We start from the raw sequence: 24,853 nt of genomic DNA on the forward strand, positions 1-24,853 counted from the left end.
GACTGATCAGTAGTACTCTGTTGCATTATCACATGTAATTTCTTTCTGATGTCTTTGCTGACACTTTCACAAAATTCTAGTAACCACCCTCCTATAGTCAGGTATAAATTTCATGAAGACATAATATTGTTTTTAATATGTTATTTCATACATTTTAGGAAAATAAACTAAATGTCACCTTTTCCTGTACCAGGCTTAGATAATGTGCTGTAAATGTTACTGGAGAAGAAGAACAGGTTTACCATTGTGTTGCAGTGTGAAAAGAAAAAGAATGGCCTTGGAAGATTATTTTTTCTACTTCCTTATGTTAAAAATATTTTAGAATATTTTTGATATTATTTTTTTTATAAAAGGGAGCGTTCAACTTGTGCCAATTTTAGAATTGTTGCCTTTTTTTGCTAGGTCTTCTATGACTAAACTGTTACACATAATGCAACAAACAGTTAAAGCTTAACTAATTTTGTAAAGGATTTAATGAAAAAGTGAAGTAAACAATCAGATCCTCAATGGTAGCAAATGATTGGACATGCTCAGGACGATTGCTATCAGAAAAATATCTAAATATACCAGTAATCTCAAAAACACAGAAGAATTACTAGAGTTACTAAAAATATATTTAACATTTCATGAATATCAGAGAAATAATGATGCTATGGGTGAGCTATAAGCGTAAGGAGAACTCCTGGGAAGGACCCCTAATGATTTTTCATGTCATTCACTGCTTCCAGATACTGCTTTTTCAGGAGTCAGTTAAGTGGCAGGTCCTGGGGATGCAGCTGCATAACCTCTGCCTCTCCAGCATCTCTGACTTTAAGTGGCCTCAGCCCTCATCCTGGATGAAGAGTCAACACTGATACCTCATGGATGTGACTGCCCACAGCAGTTTCAGTATTAAGACTTTGAAAAAGAGCTAACATCACATGAACGTATTGACCTCTATTTCCCTAAAATATTGATTCCACTAAGTACTGCTACAAGCAGTTCCGCACTCTTTTGCTTTATGAATACTCAAAGTATCTTCTATGTTAGTTTGCTGAACAAACTTCCTACAGCTGATTAGATGGACTTATTTAGAAAGAATGGTATTCTAGTACAAGTTAGGATGTCAGGTATAAGAAAAACATATGACTTACAAATTGTATAAGTGAATTGTGACTTGGAGCAAAAAATTGATAATTGGAATTTTAAACTAGGCATCAGGCAGTCTTTTTGGCAAGTGGAGCAGCATGTAAAAAATGCTACACTTTCTTACCAAGCAACTTTGAAATCAAACAAAAAAATCATTAAAATGTTTATTTTGAGCATGATTGTGCAGTGGCAGCATGAAGAACTGAATGATTCTGTAAGCATTTCCCATCTGTAATCTTGATTATTCCCTTTATTTTTTGAGTCACAGCATGAACGCTTTTTGTAAGGTCTCTTCCTGGAGTAAAAACTTTCATGTATAAGTGTCTACTTCATAATAAGGGTTGCCAGAGAGGTTTGAAAGAAAGCACAGTCTTATTTCATGGTACAGTAAACTTTAATAACAACACCACCTTCCAAAAAAGGAAGAATTTGATTTACAATTTTTCTGTGTGTGAGTTTACTCTTAATCAGAAGCACTGCTCCTTTGATTCAGTGCATCAAGTTGAAGGAAAATTGATTTTAGGTTGAATCCATCAATCCAAGCATCTCAACTGATAGGATTTTCTGCTTCAGAATCAGTCTACTTTAGCAATCATGCTAATAATCCACTAATCCCACTGAAAAGAAAAATATTTATGTATTCAGTTAGGTGTAGCACAGATAATACATCACTGAGGAACAAACAGGGATGGGAAAGAAGCTGTGTAGTAGATGTAATGTTTTGTAAAAGACAAAAATTATGCATCCAGCCTAGAACTGTTTAAGAGCAGAAAAAGAGATGCAGTCCAGTCTCTCACAGGAGTGGGACAGTATGCAAATAAGTTTGCAGGCTATGGCCTCCTTCCAGCCTTGTCTACTTCACCTTAAACCTGAGATGACTAGACAATAGTACCACCACCTTTATCTCATCTCAAGTTCCTGTCAGGAGGCTTAACTCACAGTCCTACTCCCTGAAATCCAGGAGGCATGTTCAGCTGGGGACTGGGCTTTGGTGATCTTCATGTTTAACCCGTAAACCATTTCAATCTCTTACAACCTCTCATCCATCCACAGACAGAGCTCCTGCCACTCCAACTGGTCATTGACAGAGAGGGTAAACACCACCTCTTCATCTGCTGTGTCTATCCTTCCTAAAGAGCCTGTATCCTTCCATTCCAACACTCCAGTCATAGGATTTATTCCACCACGTCTCTGTGATGTCAATAATACCATAGCCATGCAGGCATGCACATATCTCCAGCTCCTCCTGTATATCCCCCACGCTGCATGCGTTTGCACAGAGGCATATAAGCTGGGTTCCTAACGAAGTTGGCTTACTAGCTGGAATCCCTTTGTGCTGCCCTTCAGGTGTTCTACTGCCTTCCTGTAATCCCTAAATACTGTCTAAATAATGAATTTTCATCCTTTATTTTGTAGATGGATTAATTCTTCACAAAGACTGTATCTAACAAGTGTTCAAAAATATTAATGGAAAATCTTTGTAGTCTGAGATTTAATATGTGCACTTACAGTCTTTCATGAATAAGATCTTGCTTTTTAAGTAAAACAGACAGATGTTTTCATACTCATTGTTGTGTTTGTGATTTCAGCAGGCAAAATACGTAGACAAAATGAGATGTGACACTTGTTTTATCCACAATGGAAAGACTAATGAAATATAGTCACAGCATTTGTAACTGAAAAAGTAAAACTAACCTATTAAAACACTTAAGAATTCAGTCTTAAAAATTAACCAAAGTAATTAATAATAATAAAAAATCCCTTTCATATTTTGCATCCTGAATGTCTACTGTGAGATTCTCAGGTCTTAAAAAGTTGTATGCATATATGCATATATGTATAATACACACATACACACAGTTCTATATATAATATTATCTATAAGTATTTATGTATATATTCAATGTATTTTCATGTCCATACATTATTATTTAGTGGCAGTGATGGCTGTGAGTTTCTATGTTTCACACATCAATAACTTTCAAGTTATTTGTACCTTAGACTTGAAATAGCTTGTATACCTTTTAAAATCTCTTGCATAAAAACACATATAGCTCTTATGGGGACATAATAATTATAAAACACTTCTTTTTCTTATCCATTTGAAGTAAATATTTCTGTCTAAATAAAAGTTTGATCACTGTACTCTTACATTGCTAACTTGACATTATAGAACAAGGTTTAATGCAATGCAATGCTTACAAGACCTAAGAGAATTAAAAAACTGCAACTGAAAAAGTACTATCAATTCATGTTTTGCTTGCTATGTTCCATTCGACTCATAACCAGTTGATCCACAATAAAGAAATTGGGGGGGGGAATCAATAATTAATCATACTATACAAATATCACATATTTAAATTTAAAGCTGCCAGAAGTTTCCCAGATGTCTGATGGAGACAATGTCAGCAAGCTCCATGATGGACCCACTGCTGGCCAAGGCCGAGGTCAGCAGGAACAGTGGTAGCACCGCTGGGATAACAAAGTTAAGATGGGGTAAAAAAACCCAACTGAGAAGTTGCAGCCATGCAACAACATAAGAATATGTGCGAGAAACAACTCTTTAGACACCAAAGTTAGAGGAGAAGGAGAGAGCAGAGGTGCTGCAGGGCAGAGATCCCCCTGCAGTCCATGGAGGTCCATGGAGAAGCAAAGATCCCCCTGCAGTCCATGGAGGACCCCATGACAAAGCAGGTGGATGCCCAAAGGAGGCTGTGACCTCGTGGGAAGCCTGGACTAGATGAGGCTTCCAGCAGGATCAGTGGCCCCAAGGAGACAGGAGCCCATGCTGGAGCAGGTGACTTGTGACCCTGGGGGGGAACCCATGCTGGAGCAGTTTGTCAAGAACTGCAGCCCATGTGAAGGACTCACATTGGAGAACTGTCTCCTGTGGGAGTGATCCCAAACTGGAGCAGGGGAAGAGTGTGAGGAGTCCTCCCCCTGAGGAAGAAGGAGTGGCAGAAACAATGTCTGATAAACTGACTGCACCCAGCTTCCAGTCAGGGTCAATCCACCACAGCAAACCTTACGACAACTACTGTATAACTTGTCCACAATTTTTTTTTCTGAAATTTTAAAAATAATTTTTGCTAGTAGAAAAAATGGAAACAAAGTCATGATACCTCCATAGTAGGAAGAAAATTAACTTTTGCTAATATTTATAAATTCAGAATTGCTCAAAGGTTATGAGATGAATACCACTGACAGAGTTCTTTGATTTCTAAGACTCTCTGTTCCTCAGTTTGGAAGCCAGGACTTCTGGTACACAATTTATATTCTGGAAACAAATTCTGCTGACACCATCTGAATAGCAATTGTAGCATATGCTTAAAGCATAACTGCTCAGTCCTCTCTTTTCAAGCAAAATAAATTACTACTTAGTTGTATTCTTATGAAAAACTCTATTTCTTTCTTGAATACCACAGAACATTTCTCAAATAAATATCATGTGACTTCTTACCTGGCAAACAGCTACAGTAAAATTCACCAATCAAATCATGGCAATGGCCTCCGTTTTTGCAGGGCTTGAGGGAACATTCATCAATATCTGTGGAACAGTTTTTGTCTGACAGAAAAGAAAATTAGACATTAAAACTATAAATCATGCTGAGAAAGCAGAAAAGCTACTTCACAGTGTAAGTGACAACTGCATAATTTAAATTTTTCAGGTTAGAAACACTATTTTATTTCTGCTTGACGGGTCTAAAAGTAGAGATATTCATAGATCATAGCTGATAGTTAACAAATTAAATATTTTAAGGGAATAAGTATGAACAGCATTTGCAAATGCATTCCTTGTGTGTTCTAGCATTGCCTCTCAACACCATAATTACTAGGGCTACATGCCACATTTAAAAAACTGTTTAAGAGATTTAATAACCTCAGTAACAATAGTAAGAAAAAATATTTCTCAAGGTTGCTTCCATGTTTAGATGAATGAAGCCATTTCTCAAATCCAAAATGAAAATCACAATTCACTCAGCTGTTTCTTCATATTTCTGCTTTAAAAGAGGTTTAATAAAGCTGTAATTCAAATTAATTCAAATGTGAAACAACAAAAATATAGGAAAACATAAAGAAGACAGAGAGGGATATTTAGAAGACAATGTAATAGGTGGCTTATAAAAACAATTAACTCATTGGATATACCAAAAAAAAATCCAGTCCCTCATCTCTCTATTGTGCATTAATTTAGAGCTTGTGGGTTTTTCTATTGTTTCGGTTTGGTTTTGTTTTTAATATTTTAAAAAAATAAAAGAAATAGCAGAATTCTTAAGTACACAGGACTTGAACTGATAGGGTATTTAACTACAAATCCATAATTTTTGAAAGGAATGATTAATCAGAAATTCATGGATATTTGAATGTGCTACTGTCAATTTTTTTCATGCAATGGCGGAAAAGGTGACTACAAACAGAGATTTTCTGAGATCTGATTCAAAGTAAAAGGGAGAAGTACTTTCTCTGACTACGAAGAAAGAAATATGAAGAACTTGGGTGAGAGCTATCCATGAAAAGGGAGAGGAGAGGAGGGTGATTTTGAAAGAAGTCTACTTCCAATTTAGTTCCACTAAATTTTTTTTCAACAATCTGGATGGTAGACAACAAAGTAAGCTTACTGATGGCAAGACAAAAAGATTAGAAGTCTTTATAAATAGATTGTGTTTGAAATAATAAATGTAATCCAATCAGAATAAGTGGAAGATACCATACAGAAAGTCACAAGTTAAGTAGGAACAAACCCCAGAATTTTGTTTCAAATTACATAGTATGCTGGCATATATAAAAAGGAACATATCCAGTTAGAATCATAAAGTAATCCTTCCATTCTTATCTAGCTGGAGTAAAACTGCATTTGGAGTGTTTTGCATTGTGCAGTGACTTGCATTCAAGAAAAATGTGGACTAAATGATGGTCCATATGAGCATGACAGGCATGACAAAGAGTTTAAAGGCATGACTTCTTAGGATGAACAAAATGAATGAGGCTGTGAAGCCTAAATAAGGAAAATTTAAATAGAAATTTGATGACAATCATAAAATAAGAAAGTACTTCTGCAAAAGTCATCTATTCTCTGTGTTAGCAGCAGACAGGATAAGAAGTAATGCATTTAAACTGCAGTGAAAGATTAGATGATAAGGAACTCCTCTTAATGGTTAGTATAATATCACATTGGAAAGGTTGCCTGAGGAAAATAAGGAATATGTAGGACTTCTTTGAGAAGATACATAGGTGGGTAACAACATAGTATATTATATGTTTTCTGCTGGGATAAGCATGGAATAGATTAAAGCTAGTGTTTCATTCTAGTGTCGTGATTATATCATTTACAGGGCATACACACTGTTTATAACACAGAAGAATGTCCAGAGAATTATGTTTGTGTAATGAGTTGGATTATCTGGAAACTTGCTTTGCCTTATGGTAGAGTAAAGATCTAAGTTACTTGGTGTGTAACAACTGAACTCTGACTTTGGAACGTAGTGCTTCTATCCAAACCTGTGTCTCCACTCTACTTCTCCATGAAAACACGTTTCTGCTTTAGTCATATGAATAGAATAGTCATAGATGTGAATCCAGGCATGCAGTAGGCAAGAGAAACAGAGGATAAAAGTACTAACTCTAGCAGGCAGAGACAAAAACGTTCTTCATGCACACCATAAATACACATGGTTAAAATTACATAAGGATAAATGGGAAGTCCTACTCTTACAAAGAAAACAGTACAGCTTTTGGCACATTCAATCTGAATTCACCCCTCAAGTCCCTCTCATGAAAAAAACATAATGAGACAGATGACCCATTTCATACTTCCCATAGTCTCTTGTCCTGTAGGTAAATGTGAAAACCCCTTACTCTATTAGTTCAACACTGACTTTTAAATAGGCTCTTCATTTCCACTCTCACTTCCTTTCCTTATCTCCCTTCCACAGGAGAGGAAGCCTATGCATCAACTGAAATCTTGTGATAACTTTTGTTTAGCTGAACAGTACATTTTTTAATGTACTGCAGGTCACTTCTGGTCACTTGCAGTTGCCAGATACAAGCACAGAAAAAAATGTGCAGGTTATAGCTACTGAACTGCAGCTGAACTGTATGTGAGGAAGCAAAAAAAGTAATCTGAAAAGGACTGCTGAAGATCTCAGCATATGAGCCTCATTGCAGTGCTGTAAGAAAAAAATAATTCTCAGATGTATTTAAATAAAACAAAAAGGAATATTGATGTGTAAAGTACCTCTGCATAAAACATTGATTACAATGTTCCATATTTAAAAAAAAAGTGGGAAGCATGCAGGAAAAGCTACACAATTTATTCAACAACTGAAGAAAGCATGCTGTCGGCAAAGGCTTAAAGAGCTCCATCTGTTTCATTTAGAAGAAACAAAAACAAGAAGTGACTTGATTACAGTGTGTAAATATCTTTACAAAAAGAAAATACTTGGGTAGCAAGAGGATTTTTCATTTCATGTAGAAAAGGTAATGAGATGCAATAGCTCGAAGTTGAAGACAAAAATTTAAATAAAATATTTAATATAAACTTCTAAATCTGATGGTGATCAGTACTAGAATAAAATGCCAGTGAAATTCTAGTTACTTCTCATGCATGCAAATAAGGATTGAATGCTTTTGGATTCACTGTGTGCTTTAATCAAAACTAAGTAATTAGGTTCAGTACAAGGTGGTTAATGGTCAACATTAACTACCTTCTGGTATGCAGACATAATGTAAAGCACCCATTGATTGTCAGAAGACTTGCAGAATAAATATGCTCATCTTGTAGCCCTCTATGTGTCTTTCTGGGGAAAACATCAAGAGAATTCTGTGAGCCAGATACGATCCTGTGACAGCCACCCTGAGGCAGCTGGGCTCTGTAGAATCGTCATCATGTGATATGTGTATGTCCTGTTCTTAGAGGTTCATAAGGTTACCTGTATAACTGGGTGTAAGTTGCTGCTCTACTGCTACCAGAGCAAATAACCTATTCGATTCCACTTTCTGCCTGACTATAAAAGTGAAAAGGAAAAAAAAATTCTTCTTATAAAAGTTGTATAAACATTTTCAAAAACATCACTCTGGATTTAACACATTTTCCCTCCTGCCTCAAGACTCCTCAGATCTGGGCAAGCAGATTGATCTGGTTATTTACTATTTAAGTGAAGAGAGTCAAGCAGTGGTGTAATGTCCCCACTATCACCACCGCAGCCCTGAAGCCCAGATTCTAGCATTGCCATTGCTAGAATCGAGCCACTACTTAGGTGTCAAGGTAACAGTAGAGGCCTCAGGACTTGTCTAGTGGCCAGTTGGATCTTAGATCCACAGAATCATAGAATGATTTGGGTTGGAAATGACCTTAACTACCATCTAGTTCCAACCCCCCTACCATGGGCAGGGAAACCTTCCACTAGACCAGGTTGCTCAAGACCCCATCCAACCCGGTCTTGAACACTGCCAGGGATGGGGCATCCACAGCTTCTCTGGGCAACCTGTTCCAGTGCCTCCAATGCCTTCAGTTATCCTTATAGTAAAGAATTTCTTTGATAGTAAAGAATTTCTTCTGTATCTTGCTTCATTCGTTTTAGTCTTCCTTAATTTTATGAATTGTGTTGTTATGCTTATTCTTAATAAGACATAGACAGGAAAAAACAGTATTTGTACTGTATAGAACGATCTAATTATGACCCTAGAGTAAGGCTGCTGTATGAAAGAGTATAAGGCAGAGAGCAGAGGCCTTGAAAGTGTGTTTGTGAGAAGGTACAAGGCTATTAATTTTTCACATATGGCCAGTAATTGGTAGTGAAGCAAAAGTAGGACCTAGGACAAACAGTTTTAGGGATAAAAAAATGGGCAAATAACAAATGACTAACATATGTAAAATGCCCCAAATATAAAGAAAAATCAGTAGTTCTAGGGAGTTGCAGAACTGAGAAAGATAAATGTATGGAAAAAAAGAGAAAAAACAAACATGACAAAGAGGAAGGCCAAAGAGTGAAGAACAAAAAAAAGTCAACAGGTTACTAAAGAGGACACCAAATAAGGCTCCTATTTAGTGTGGTCATGCTAAAACTGATAGCATCATACCTTTTATAGTATGGTTCTGTCAAAGCAAAGGATGCCCAAACATGATTGTTTCACTGGCTAAAAACAAAACCCAATATATATTGGGAAATATAATTTAGTATCAAAACCTCCGATATAATGCTAGTTGGTATTGCAAAAGCAGTATTGAACAACAGACTTTCTAACATCAATGATTTGGTAGTTTTTTGTTCAGAAGAGGAATTGTGTACTATAAAGAAAACCCCCTAAATAAGCCTATTCTTTCATTAGATGCCACTTCCATTTCTCAAATTCGTTAACAGAATATCTAGGAGGGACAGGAAATGTGCACTGGGGAAGTAACCTGGAGGCATATTTTCTTATGTCAGAGTTTATCCAATGATTGCTCATGTCATAACAGAAAATTTAGTCCTAAGGTACTTGAGGCAGTTATAATAGAAATCTTGATTAAAATTATGTCCTGATATCCGTATGTTACTTTTACAGGTGCACTCATATGTAAAAAAGAAAAAACTACACTCATTGTGCTAGCATATTACTGTTCATTGCTGGATGTCATCCATGACCTTAACATAGAAAAAATATGGAGTTAAGGAAAAATATGGTTGATTTCTCACAGTAACCCAGAAAGACTAAGAATTTCATCCCTGTTTTCCAGAGTCTTCTGTGTGTGTTTTAATCACTGTATGAGCTTTTCTAGACATGACTGTTTTTCTTTTTTTTTTGATGAAATCCTCCTAGCAACTGACAAAATTTTTTAAATTGAAAATCAAACCTATTCATATAAGATGATTATATTACAATTTATCTAAAATTAATTAAACACATAGTCACACCCAGACAAATATTAATGGATGTTCTACGTACATTGTATTATGCATGACAGCTGGCATCGCTATTGAAAAAAACAACCATTATATCTAAAATAAAGGGGATAAACTAAAATACAAAAATAATCTAATAACATCTTCAGTAGAGAAAAGATAAAGTAAATTCCATGCAAGTTAATTAAAGTTGTGATTAAAGAATTAACTTATCTTTTGTCAGATGGTTCCAACTCTTATTATTCACCTTCAAATTTAAACCAATCACGCTTAATATTTGAAGGCAGAAAATTATTGGAGAAACGTGCCATTTAATTTCTCACAGAAAAAAAAAGAAACTGCTTATATTTTAAGTGACTGGAAAAAACAATTGATTTGTTTTTCTTTCATGCAATTCAATAACTGTTATGTGTTATTTTATCAGTTTCTTTATGCAATGTAATTCACAGCATGACAGTACTTAAACAGACTTTTCGGCACTCTACTGATCTTTTTTTTTCCCTTTCAAGTGTTGAATTCCTTCCAAGGAAAGCAGGTACTCTTACACATGAGATGACAATAAATAGTCTCTAATAACCCAGAAGTGCATAGTGAATACATTTATTTCCATGTATGCATAAATACTGTTTATTTTCCAGCGAGTTAAGTTTGCACACCCAGCTGCAGGAAGCCTGCCCTTGGCAGTGTTTGTGGCAACCGGCAACCCATCTGCAGTGTTCCAGATGAGCAGGGGAAAGGCAGTCAGCCCTTCATTCTTGTGCCACCGTGGTCCACTATGACTCAGAGCTCTGCTGGCCAGGAGCCAGGGAAACATCCTTCTCTCTTCAGTCTTCAGTTTCCAGGTTTTGGTTTGGTTTGAAAAACCTTACTGCCTTGACTGCAGATCAGACACAGGCATGCTGTTTAAATGAATTTCCTCATTAGGGGACACTGGAGAAAAGAAGACCTGACTTTTGGGCTGCTTCTCTATGAGCCATAAGGGCCAACTGATGTGGAACAGTAATCTGATAAATGAGATGCGAACAAGACTGAGTTCCTATGACTGACTCTAAAGATGAGTGAGCAATAATAGATCACAGACTCACATAATAATAGAAACATTTAGGTTGGAATAGACTTCCAGGATGATCAAGTCCATCTTTTGACCAATCACCACCATGTCAATAAGTGCCGTGTCCAGTTGTTTCTTGAACTCCTCCAGGGATAGTGACTCTACCACCTCACTGGCAGTCTGTTCTAATGCTTGACAACCCTTGGCATGAAGAAATTTTTCTTGATGTCCAACCTGAACCTGTCTGGTGCATCTTAAGGCTGTGTATTTTCATCCTGTCACTAGTTGCCTGGGAGAAGAGGTCAACCCCCACCTTGCTACAACCTTCCTTTGGGTAGAGGTAGATTTCTCAACCTAGTTTTTATCTTTGATTGTTGAGGACAGGACCAGATATGATTAGTACGGAATGGAGAATGGACCAAGTCAATAATTTTAAACTGCAGTTGTCCTGATATTAACTAAAAATGTATGTGTCGGGCAGAAGCTGCCTAAAATAGAATAGCTTTTGCAGGTTTACTGAAAACAATGATTCTTTTCCATAGGAAAAGAATGGACAGGAAAAGATTTTCAAAAGCACAAAGAAAGGTATCGCTTTTTGTCTTATCATTGAATGAATTGAGCTGGAAGACACTGCACATCCTTTTATAATTTTGGTTTTTGAATGTTCAGTGTTGCACTGAGCACTTGTTTAGCCACAATAGTTACACAAAATTCCAAAAGCTCAATAGTATGAGACAGATGAAACTACATAGACCTGATCTTCAGAAAGCAGATTAAAAGGCTTTCAAACTTATTTAATCTGTTGTATAAAGCCTAAAGACTTATTTAAGTCAACGTGTGACTGATGGTAGAATCCGACTGTTGATTCATAGTTTCATTATAATAATAAACAGGTAAGCCTAAAGCAAGGATGATTTTGCACGTAGATAATTCATATGGACAATGATATAAGTGAAGAAGTCAGATTAAGAACCTCATGCATAAAAACTACAACAAACTTCAGTGCTAAGTGCTAAGGTAAAAATCACTTTGGAAGCACACTTGAAATCTGTTTAACTAATAATCTCTTCTAAAATTTAAAATGGACAAAGGCTTTACAATGAACAAAATATAGTCACATCATTTATTTAAGATTAAAAAAACATGTCTTCTCATCCCAGAACAGTGACTTACAAAATTCTTTCATCCCAGTGTCTTTCATTACCAGAGAAAATCCACTCAAATAAAGAAAATGGTCAGTAACCAACACCTCATAAAATTGCCTTCTCCTTCTGTATCATTGATGAATTCAATACCATCCCACCTGATTGATGCTTTGCTTCAAGGTATCTTACTACTTCAGGGACTAAAGGTTTGTCCTATTGTTTAATATTAAATATTAATAGGACAAAAATATTAAAATTCCTTACTTCACCTGTCTTCAGGTTTGGTTAATGCCCAGAATTAACTAATCTGGATATGCTGAGCAAGTCTTTTTCTAATTTTTGAGGCTAGTCAGGTTTACAGATCTGGACTGTCTTTACCTATCTCAACTGCCAGAAGTTCTCAAAACCCCTCTAATTAGCAAAATTGAACAAAGCGTTGTGAGGGAGGAGGTCGCAGTGCTGCCATCTCTCCATTTGTCTAGTAGCTCTTTACTGTGGGATAATTACTGTGATCCTGCATATGCAGATTCCCACGAGAGGGCACTTGAGAGCAAGCTTTGATTGAAGAGAGAAAGTATTTTCCTTGTTTTTCTCAGGAGCTGCTTTTCTCTGTCTGCCTATCTTGCAAAGACTAAAGGAAATGCCATGCAGCAGGTTGCAAAGGCTTCCAGTACTCCAGTGCTCACTCTTCTAACAAGAAAAAAATGCTCTTGGAAGCAGAAGCTGCAAGAAGACTCCCTGGTCCTCTCAGGACTCTTTCAGCTGTTTTGGGTGTTCCTGCTCTGCTGGCTTTTCTTCAGCAGAGGAGTTTCTCACTCCACCCAGCCCTTCTTCCTGCCACACGCACAGCATTGCCTCTTTCCAGCTCTGTTTCCAGGGAAGGACCAAGCTCCTCTACCTGTGGCCAAGGCCATTCAAACAGGCAGCTGTCTTCCTCCTGTCCAAAGCTGCCCTTCCAGCAGAGCTTTAGTGCACAAGGCATGTGACACCAAATAGGATTGATGCTGCCAGGCACAGAGCTAGTAAACAGCAAAAGAAACAACCAACTAGACCAATTTATGCCCAACCAGTTCAGATGCTAAAGGTTAACTTTATTTGGAAATGAGTTTTAACATGCTAGGAAAGCAAAAATGTGTTTAAAACAAACAGAGAAGTAAAAATCAGTCGTATACATTTACTTGACGTTTTCAAATTTCATTTCCTTGATCAAGTCTCGTCAGAAGAATATAAGGTGTGATTGACAGGGCATTAGCAGATCTGTTGGTGAACTTTCTAACTTGTTCCTCCATGTAATCAGAGCTAACTGTTCTAATGAGCTAACTGTGCTGTTAATGGCACTTCTCTACATTGCTTAAATATTAAGAGGATAAACAAACAGTTCCTATATATACACTGTGTTTCCTTTTGCCCTTAACAAGCTGAGTATATCACTGCTACTATGACAATAGCCTCTTGCACCATTTATACCATTCTTGGACCACTGTTTGCTTTTCTTAGAAGGTAGGAGCTCAAATATGCAGTATTTTGCATTGAAGAATCTTTCTAGGGACACTGAAGCAGATCCTGGAAGACTTGGAGAGAGCAGACCTAATGAGATCCACAATGACTGACTGCAAATTAATTATACGAACAGCATGAGCACAGATGAAAATATTCAGTGTAATCAGGAGGGTCCTTGTTCCTACTTCTATTTCCAGTCAGTAGAGTGTTGGATTTGCTTTCTTCTGGGAGCTGTCCTATCTCACAAACAAAAAAAAAAGCTAATATGAAGTGAGATCAACAGCATATTTTTGATGAGAAGTCTCTCACATAGGAAAGGCAGGAGAAAATAGAGCTGTTTCACAATGGCGCATTATGCAGTCATGTGACCTTCTATGACTTCAATATAAGCCTTAAGGTATCCATTAAAGTCTACTTATAACTTACTGGTAACTGTTTTTACCATTGACAGATCCTGAATCCCTTTTGTCTTGGAATTAACAGATATGTCATTGACTAACTGTTTGCATCAGTATGTCTTGGTGACACACACACATTAGTTTATAGTTCTGGCTCTGTAATGTGGATTCTGTCATATCCCAAAGTAGTGTAGCTGTATTTTCAAAGGAACAACTTTTCTTGCACATCCTTGTTCAAACTGACTGTTAGCAACTTACTACAGAAAAGCTAGACATTTTCCATTTTGATTCTAGCAGTATAGCACAAAGTTTTCAAAGCTCCTTCTTTTAAAATTATTGCATTAAAACTTCTTCTCTTGTATAAACAAATACTTTGCAATCACCTGTGTTATTTTCAAAATTGATATGAAATAGACATATCACATGCAAACTCGTGACAGCAAAGACAGTTATCAAAGTAAAAAGGAGAATAAGATCTTGTAGGAAATAGGGCACATCTCAGTTTTGTAATGCTGAATAATATTAGAATATGTTTGCATGAATCAAGAAAACTCACAGATGTCTGTGGAAATTGCAACTATTATTACTTTCACAGATTCTAAATCTCTGTGTGTCATCTTACATTCCTTATGTTCCATCTTCCTATTTTTAACCATTGACAAAATATGTATGAAGTGCTCCTAAACTGTCACTGGTGTTACTATCAACCTGAAATGCTCTACTTCTAACCTAATTTTGCCTCCTCATCCTTCATTGATTTTTTAACTTTTCTAAGTAATAGATCCCTTTCAATTTTTTTTCTTTCCTCTCCAAAGATTTTGAACTCTTGTACATATCTGTTTAACTTTTTATTAGAACACCTACTAACCATGTATGATTTCTTAGACTGCCACTACTTGTCTTCCTGTTATCACTTGTGATTAATGATGCTCCATTTGCCTCCCTGAAATCAGCAGCTTAAAGTCAAGGTGTTCCAGCCTCCAACATAATTGTTAAAATGGTATATTTTTTGAGACAGTTTTATTGATTTCCCCATGATCCTGTTAGCTGCTTCTGGCAGAAAGTAAGGCCATGAAGACTATTCATGATGCAAGAGATATTTTCTTAAACCTGTTAGACACACAGATAATTGTGCAACTTACAAGCTATTTATCATGAGGATCTGATGGCATCTTCCTTGAAGAGAACAAAGTGTCCTCCTACTAAAATTGTGTTCATTTTTTCATCTCAGTCAAGTATATCTCATATAAGATCTTCTGAAGAAAAATAGCACCAGCTATAGCTACCTGCTCACCTATGTTTCATAGGTTGGGTGTTTTCTGAACACTTTTTTTTCTAGGCAAAATACAGTTTTGCCTTCAATTAACTAATCAAATAGCAAACATACACTGCTTTCATTTATTACCATATTGGGAGGGAAATTAAAGCAGATTATCAATCACACAGAAAACTGAGTTGAGTTTTTATTCAGTAATGCTAAAACACTGAACAAAATGCAAATAATTTCAGAAAAGAAAATAAATAGTTTAGCTATTTAATATCTTTCCAAGGTTAAAATAAATCTTACCAGTGAATCCTGGAGGACAAGCACATATGTAGTCCGCAACTAGATCTAAACAAGTTGAATTGCTTTTACAGAAGCCAAAAGTGCACTCATCAAAGTTGATTTCACAGTTCAGACCTTCAAATCCTTGGTTAGAAAAAAAAGCAGAAAAGAGCTTTACATTATTCAGCTATATCTGTGCCTTATTTTTCTAAAGCATGTCTTTGGGTTCCTTGTTTTCAATTTACTCTTGTAAAAAATAATTTGAAGTTTTATGGCTAGATCATTCTAAAAACTTTTTCTGCTCTGTCATGAATTGAAAAATGCATTTTTCCATCAAAATACTTTAAAAAGAGATAATAAATGAAAATTATTAACAAATTTAGGATTTTGGACTTATTTTGAACTTGTATTTTAGCAGAGATTTAAGAATTTATGTATCTGCTGCCATTTTGACAACATTGCAGATTAAGTGATCCTGGGATTTGGACATCTGTTCCCAAAATAAAAGTCAGCTCTTAAAATCTCTCTTAAAATCAGCTCTCAGTTATTTCTCTATTTTTTCTTTATTTATTTCACAGTATCACAGAATTATCAAGATGGAAGAGACCTTCTAGATCATCCAGTTCAACTACCAACCCAGCACCACCATAATCCCCCCTGAACAATATCTCCAAGTGCCACATCCAGATGCCTCTTGAATACTTCCTGAGATGGTAACTTCACCATCTCCCTGTGAAACTTATTCCAATGTCTAAGCACTCTTTTTTTTTTCAAATATCTGATCCTAACCTACCCTGGTGCAACTTGAGGCTATTTCCTCTCGTCCTTTCACTTGAGATACGGCAGAAGAGGCCAACCCCCACCTCACTGTAACCTCCTTTCAGGTAGCTGTAGAGAGCAATGAGGTCCTCCCTCAGCCTCTTTTTCTCTAGACGAAACAACCCCAGTTTCTTGTGTCATAGTGACTTTTAGCAACCTCAGAAGTCCAACAGCGTTTTTTTGTAGTTGATTGCTAGAGAATCTCCTCTCTAATATCTGACATTTTATGCTTTTGTAAATGTATTCTAATTCATGGTCATGCTACAAAATGACTATCATTAGTGCTGTCAAAGGCCATGGCTGCAGGAAGACCATGACTAATGCTAAGCTACTGGCACCCTCAGTGCAAGGCATATTCTTATAATTTCTCAAACTGACCATGGAACCAATTTTCACTGTTCCTTAAATCATAAAACTTTAGAATTACCCTTAATTCATTAATAATGTATAGAATAACAGTTCTTATTTGCATTTGGAGTTTAATCAGACTCATGTCTCACAGATAACAAGTAAACCACAAAATTATCAATGTGGATGCCGAGATTTATTTTTATAAGCTGGCGAGGCAGTCTAAACAGCAGAATGACCTTTTCCAAGGTTAATTTTCAGCTACCTTCCAATGTCTGTTTTGGCTTCTAATTTAAGCCAATTAATTACAGAGGCTGTGCTTATTTGTGGCAATTTCATCTTTTGTGATGAGTTTCTGAAGTTATCACCACTGGAATGCTGATATTAATATACACATACCCGAAATATTGTAAGCTATGAAATCACTTCCCATGATCATATACATAGAAAAGAGTACAATTCAAAGATTAAAATCAAAAAAGTTAAAACATAGAAACAACGTAACAGATTTGCTTTATTTTTAAATAAAAATTCAATTAAAGTAAATCTAAACCTAGAAATATTCAGAAAACCCATTTGTGAAAGTATTTCAGAATGACACTGTAATTTTAAATGTTTTGAAACATTTTACTTTGACTACTTTTTTCTTGATATCATTCAAGAAAATGACTACTTTTTTCTTGATATCATTCATAGAGTTCTGATAACACTGAGAACTGTGTATTTTTAAAGAAACAGACTACTGGTGCTGAAAATCACATTATTTTTGTCTGTGAAAATTTTAATAGATTTTTGTACTGGAAACCTATTAAAGTAATTACTATGACCATTGTCATTTGCTTGCTAGACTCAGAAAGCTGCCCATTAGTAACTCAGGTTGAAATAATTTTTTTATAAGTTTATTGATTATACTTTCCATGGAATTAATGTACTTCTCATTTATCTTTTTTTCACTCCTTTGGACTGTGCTGCAATCACAAAGTTCTGCCTGGAAAAAAGGTCCCACTTCCAAGTATATCTGTCTCTACTCTTAATGAGCATAGTTGTTTTGGTGGGCATATTGTCTCAGTAAGGAAAGATGTAAATGAGACTTTGGAAAAGAATTATAACTTTCACAGAAAAGAAATTTTAACGATGGCTTTGAAGGCTGTCAAAAAGTTGTTTTGCAAACTGCAGACAGTTTTGAAAATTGTCAAAGATAATAAAAATAAATTATTTTCAACAATTTACCTTCCGGGCAAAAACAATCATAGCTGTTGACATCATTCTGACAGACAGCACCATTCAAGCAGGGAGCAGAATCACACTTGTTCATTTCTGTTTCACAGTATCGACCTGAAAAACCTGCAAAGGAAGTAGGATAAGTTTTGATTTTCTTCATCATTATGTGTGCTATTAGCATAAAACCTGTACTTCAAATGTTGTTCTGTATCTAAAACCAAGAGGTGTTATGATCCATATTCCCCTGAAAAAGGAAACCTGAAGTTAGAGCTTCTGTGTTTTATTTACAAAGAGTTAAATTTTACTAATTTCTTATTCAATATTTTAAATATATGTCTTTATTGATGGAATAAAGCAATAAATTAAGCAGGACGAGCTACCAGAAAGAAAAAAGAGGTTCATAGCAGCATGCAAACTAGATAGAAATTTTCAAGTGTTTTGCTTGCATTAGAGTCATTTTAGTACTTTTGTGATAGAATCACAAAATGTTTTGGGTCAGACTGACCTTAAAGATTAACTGGTTCCAAGCCCACTGCCAGGAGCAGGGACACCTTCCGCTAGATGAGGTTGCTCAATACCTTTTCAGAATTTTGCCATGTCAGTATAAGAGAGTACATCAATTATCTCTCATCCATCTTCTAATCCTTACTACTGTGGACAGGAACAAAACAAGGAATACCAATACATCGAGGCGTAGCAAAGATGTGCCGTGTGAGTCAGGCCTTCAGGATGTGTAAAGTGCCTGGCTCAGTTACTGTGGTGTGTGTTGCTAAAAGGAGTTGTGCATGTTGCTAAAAGGAGGAAAGTGGGTATCAGTAAAACAAAAATCTGAAGACTAATTAGGCTTGCATAAGGAAAGGGAAACTCAGTTTTCTCATTTCTTACGGGCACTTTGACACACCGCGGGGTGCTGGTGACCCAGCTGGGGCTGCAGAGGGTTCTGTGAGGGGGGGCCGGGGCTGTCCCGTGCTGGGCACAGCCAGTTCCAGCCGGCTCCGACCCACCCATGGCAGGGCACAGCTGAGCCACAGCCGAGGGGAGGCACCTCGGGGGAAATGTAAAGAAGCAGGGATGGGGAAGGTTGTGGTAATTTGTCTTTGGTTCTCACTACGCAAAACTGCATTAATTGGCAATAAATGAAATCAATTTTTCTCAATTTGAGCCCCCTTTACCCATGACAGTAACAGGTAAGTGATCTCTCTGTCTTTTTATCTACCCATAAGCTTTTTAATCTTTTCTTCTCCCCTCATGCTGGTGAGAAGATAGGGTGAGAGAATGGCTGGGTAAGGGTCTGAGAACCAGCCACCATACATCTACAGCTTTGTTCTGTGTTAATTCCAAATATCACCACTAATCTTTGCACAACCACTGGCACATGCTGTTTGAGCAGAAGAACAAAAACATAATCAAATCATTATAGTTCCTAAAATATATTTTAAAAATCCATAAATAACATAAAAGGGGTCCTTTTGAATATTTTTATTCTCTTCTTCTGTTCCATGTCTTTCCATGTATCTTAGTGTAATTATTTAAATGGAGAAAAAGCATTCTTTTCTGTATGAGGTTTCCAGGAGCTGAGTTGTGAAAGATGTATTGTGAAAGCATGACATACTGTTAAATGGAGGTTTATTTATATATTTTTTTTCTTAAGAAATTATTTTTAAAAGTGCGAAATACAAATAAATCAATAAATTAGAACAGTCATATGTGTTAGAAAAGAAGGATGATTTTATGTATTTTCTTATTTTTATGTCGTTTCAACCTTATTTCGTTTAGAAAACAAATTCAAAACCCTTCAGAATCACCATGAATTGACAATCTATGATGCATTTGTGAACACCAGAAAAAATAATTTCTATAGAGTTGATATTTATGTCAGCAAAATGACAACAAATGCAGATAAGAATGTTATGTCCCAGCACAATCAGCATATGAGTCCTTTTTCCTCTTTGTTGCAGAATTTATTTATGAATTCTAATATAAGGGTAGGTTCTCACATAAGATACCAAGCACAACATGCCCAGAATACAAGAGGAGTCAGATATCAGACACGCCTTCAAAGAATCTCCTTTTCATTCTTGTCTTAGACAACTTATTTGGAAGTCATCACACAACCACCAGTATTTGGAGTGTTATGGATTATTTAATATCATATATTTCCAATGAGTCTACCTAAGTATCAATGAAAATGTAGATAATTTGAAGTAGTTAATACATTGATTGCAGAGGGTACAAAAAATGTAGATTATTAGGAGGTAAATCATAATTTTGTTCCTAATTTAAGAGTTGCTATAATTTATCAGCATTGCTAGTTGTGCTGTTGTATTTGGAAATATGATTAGTCACTACATTTTGATACATTACTAATCATTGATGATAAAAGTATCATCCAGAGATTAGATTTTTGGTTAAGAACACATTATTTTTCCAAAAATCTTTCTTCCTGGCGTGAAACACTTTTTCCACTTGCAGATATCATAGAAGGAAAACAAACAGTGCTTTTCAGGTGGAAGCATTGTTAAGGTCAAACCAGGGAACTCTGCGCTGTCCATTCCAAGTTATTTTTTGTCATTCTTTGCATTGTGGAACTGACCTCAGTAACCTAGGATTTTCCCCCTTATCCTAAATTTCAATGTGTTTTATTTTCCTATCACTTGAGTATCTAATAACAGTGTTAATTTTCAAAAAAATGGAAGTATTGTAAAATTAGTATATAGAATTCAAGTCCTGAATTAAATTTGTCTAATTTATCTTTCACTACTAATCAAGTTTCTGCATTAATTGGTTACCTCTACTAATTCATCTCTTTACTGTCAATTCAACTTTTATATATTTTAAGTGTAGCCTTTAAGCCTATTTTAAGATCAAAACTAAACCAAGATCTGAAATATTTGGATTTAACTGTACTCCCAGGAAGAACACAGCATGGAAACAAGTTAAATATTGCACTAACCCTTCATGCAGGCTGTATCTGGTTAGTTTCAGTTATGATTAGGCGAGCTTTCTCACACTAAATCCACCCTACATGCATTGTTTCAATATCAAAATTACCAGCCCGGTTATCTTTCTTGAAGACAATAAACCTACAGCAAAGTATTATGAAATATAGACTGCAAAACTTCAGAGGATAGTAGTGTAGATACTTGTAACATGAATATTTGGACCATAAAATACTCAAGATTCCAGCATGAAAAGTTCTGGTCACTTTTTTAATGGCCTTCTCTGGCCATTGGAAAAGAAAGTAAAGGAAAATAAACCAACCAAATATCACAGTTCATTTCAAGTCACATGTAATTGCATAGAAAAGCACTAATGTTGGTAATCCTGTGACTCCAAATCCCTTCTAGTAATGAACAATAGCTGGAAAATAACACAACAGTCAGCAGTTGACCACTGTGTCTAGTTTCTACAAAGATTGCTTAGTTAAGTTCCTCAGATCTCTTAGTATTACAGGCCATGAACGGGTCATTACATGAACAGTAACAACTCCGAAATTATCTTTTCTTTCCTGAATATTCTTTAAGGAAAAAAAAAAGTTTCAATTTGGATGATTTTGCCAAAGAGCTAGAGCCTATTCAAACAGTCTGACTACACTTTGAAGTTATCTTATATGAAGTGTCTAAGCAGAGTGTAGATAAAAGACTGAGCTCTGTGCTTTGATAACACAGTTTGCCATCTACCTGGTTTAAAGACAGCATGTTCGCATTTACTTCCCAGGTTAGTCCTACCCAATCTGACCCTCTTCCAACTGGGAATTCAGAATAGGCAATTTGCCTGTTCTTATTTGTGTTCACTGTTAACCTGGTGTCAAAAGAAAGTGAAAATAATAAAAGAAGAATGAGTTGAATTGATGTTGAAAAGATATTTAAGAGTCTTACAAATTTATGTTTTACAGCGATGCCCTTTTAATATAACAGTTCCAGAGCATATCCAAATTCAGAACTGCATATTTACTTATTCCTTAAGATTTTTTCGTAAGAACAGTACTCCAGGATCAGCTATATAGGGAGAATGTAAATAAAACCCCTCATGATTTAACGTAGTAGTTTATAGCAATTTTATCTGCTAAATGATGGGAATGTGTTCGAGTGCTCAACCTGCACATTTTATATGTATATAGTTTTTTTCTGTTAAAAAAAATTAATAACTGTAAAATTAGAATTGATTCAAAAATTATCAGATCGGTGTTTTGGTTTCAGACTTTCAATGACAGAATAAATTAGGTTTAAAAACCATTTTACATGACCTATCTAACTTTGTAATGAGTGAAGACATGTAAAGTAACTATTTACAAAGGTATTATGAGATTAAGCCTCATGAAAATGAAAAACTGAGAGGCAAAATTAACCATTATACATCCTTTATTATAAATTCTAGCTGACTACATACATGAATTATTGCAAGTTTAGTTTTTATTTAATTAACATAGATGTATTTCCTTAATGTATTGTAAACTGGGAACTTCGAAGAACCTATCAGATTCCCAGAGTAGTTATTATTTGCTTCACAGGACTTATTAAAGTTCCTAACTTAAAAGGTCAGAAAAGTGAGTTTGGAAGCACATGTAGGGTACAGTTAGTGGGTGCATCCACAATATGTGTGCATGAGTGCATGTGTGTCTGAGCATCTGTCTGTGTATATGTTTCATGGCCAGTCTTGGCAAATGAAAATTTGGGAAAGGTCATTAACCCTTTGAGCCTGCGCAGTGGATTTTTTAGGTGAGACACAGCGTGCGCTGAACTGAGCCCACCCTTTAATCCTAAGGTTCATCTGCCAGGGCCAAGCAAGCTTGGACAGTGGCAGAGAGGTCCCCAGGACGTAGGTTTGTTTAGAGTGACCTTCTCTTAGATGGATTGCCTTACAGGGCTGACGAGCTCCATCTGCCTGGAGGAGTTCCCTGACCAGGAATCGAACCCGGGCCACGGCAGTGAGAGTGCTGCATCCTAACCACTAGACCACCAGGGGTCCTCTTTGTATATGTGTACAGATCTGAATATCAGTGGTTTGTAATCTTATGCTCAGATATCAACAACAGGAGAGAGTGGGATCTGCCGACAACTACTGAAAAGAATGACTGACTGAGTCCAGCTGCCAGGGGGATCCACATTGTATGCATGTACTTATATATACATGTATTTTCCTCTAACTGACTTTAATCCTGGTTGACCAGAGAAGGGAGTAAGATGTGGCTGTTGGTGCCCCTTATTTTGTTCAAGTGCAATATTTCCTGTCTATGTGGCTGGTTGTGAGTATACACATGTATATATGTCCTGTAGTTGTGTACATGTGCCTTTTGGGAAAAAAATCCTCCCAGCCTTGCCACTGTTTGGGGCAGGGAGCATGGTAGTGCAACAGTATCACCACTGCTGGGCTACTGGCTTCAGAAGCTCATGACAGATCAGACCTGCCACTTTAGGAAATGCCAATTTGTACTAGCCTTCAGCACTTCTCAGGAAACCACAGCAGCACAAGTTCTGTGTTCTTGGATGTAGAAATGCAAGGTTTAAAACATGGATATTATTGCATACACTTCAAGCCATTGAAGCTTTAACTTAGCTCATATTCTGCTTTGTGAAAATTTTAATTGTATGGATGCATGGCTAAAGTTGGAAACAGTGGAAGGTGTTAAACTGCCTTACGGTTTACCTATGAAAATTGAGCTAGAAATTCAGTTTGGCAGATCTATAAAACAAAAAAAATGTTTAAATTAGCTTTCTGTGGGAAAACAGGGTAGAGTTGTTCACTTGTTCCTAACTTACATGTGCCAGATGAAGAAAAGATAAATTGGTATTTTTGTAAACAGCAACCAAAGGTGCAAGATTTAATCTGAAGTATAATGAAAAATTATTCTAAAGGGCCTATAGGGTGAATCAAGACTTATATATTTTAATATAAATTAATATATTTTAATTTGTTTTGATGATAATACTGAAGAAACTTGGGGCAATAAAAGCAAAAATATTAACACCAAAGAAATTGGCTGATACATTTTACTTTTTAAATTGAAAATTAAGAGCTGAAAAAAATAAGAATAAAAAGTGTTTTACGTGTAAATACATTAAAAAACTACAGGAGAAATTTTTTTGCCTGTGCTTTTAAAGCACAGGCATTTTGATCTTTAGAAAAACAAAGGCAGTTAGGAACAACTACCAAGCTACTTTAATGTAGTCGCAACAGACCATTTTTTAAAATTTTAAAAAGTTATAATTGTTTTCTAGCAGTTTTGTCTTTTTTGAAAATGTTAGCTTCTGACACTTCCCTGTAAATGAGAACTAGCTAACTAGGAGGAAACTAATTCAGATTGAAAACTTGACTGTTTCCAATTTGGCCCAAATAAGGTTTGGGTTTGGTTGGTTTTTTTTCCCCTAAAAGAACAGAAAATTAACAAGCACAGAGAACAGCACCTCATTCTTTAAAATGGAAAAAATACCTTTCGATGCTGTTCTTTTTTTTTTTTAGCATTTTCTATTTCATAAATTATTTATTGAAAGTACACTTTGTATGGGGCTTTTTAACAGAGCTATGGACAAGTGTATTAGGTCATTTTTGAAATAAATACTTAACATTCTTATAAGTTTTGCTAATAGTATCAAGATGTTTTAGGAAGTACTACTGCCCTTCCAGGATCAGAAAAAAACCCCACACATTTTCATCCTGCCATTGGTAACAGTTCTATCATTGGAGACAGTCTGAAATCTGAGAACAGAAGTGACTCATGAGCTTCCAGTCCTCAACATGTTGTGGTTCTGATGTTGCAGCAACTCCCTCTGATGAGTTATGACAGGGTCACCCTTTCTCAGCAGTCATGTAAATGT

The 24,853-nt window shown here is 36.0% G+C and overlaps 1 protein-coding gene across 1 annotated transcript in view; it reads right to left on the reverse strand.

Moving 5' to 3' along the window:
* Positions 1 to 24,853, reverse strand: part of EYS (eyes shut homolog (Drosophila)) — a 784,118-nt gene that overhangs the window by 571,695 nt on the left and 187,570 nt on the right. The window contains exons 12-13 of the mRNA XM_017823913.1: positions 15,672 to 15,794; positions 4,589 to 4,693 (exon numbers count right to left, since the gene is read on the reverse strand). Coding sequence (XP_017679402.1) covers positions 4,589 to 4,693; positions 15,672 to 15,794 — 228 coding nt within the window. The remainder of the gene's footprint in view (positions 1 to 4,588; positions 4,694 to 15,671; positions 15,795 to 24,853) is intronic.

This window comes from Lepidothrix coronata, unplaced genomic scaffold (assembly GCF_001604755.1).
Source record: "Lepidothrix coronata isolate B3197 unplaced genomic scaffold, Lepidothrix_coronata-1.0 Scaffold4, whole genome shotgun sequence".
NCBI lineage: Eukaryota > Metazoa > Chordata > Aves > Passeriformes > Pipridae > Lepidothrix > Lepidothrix coronata.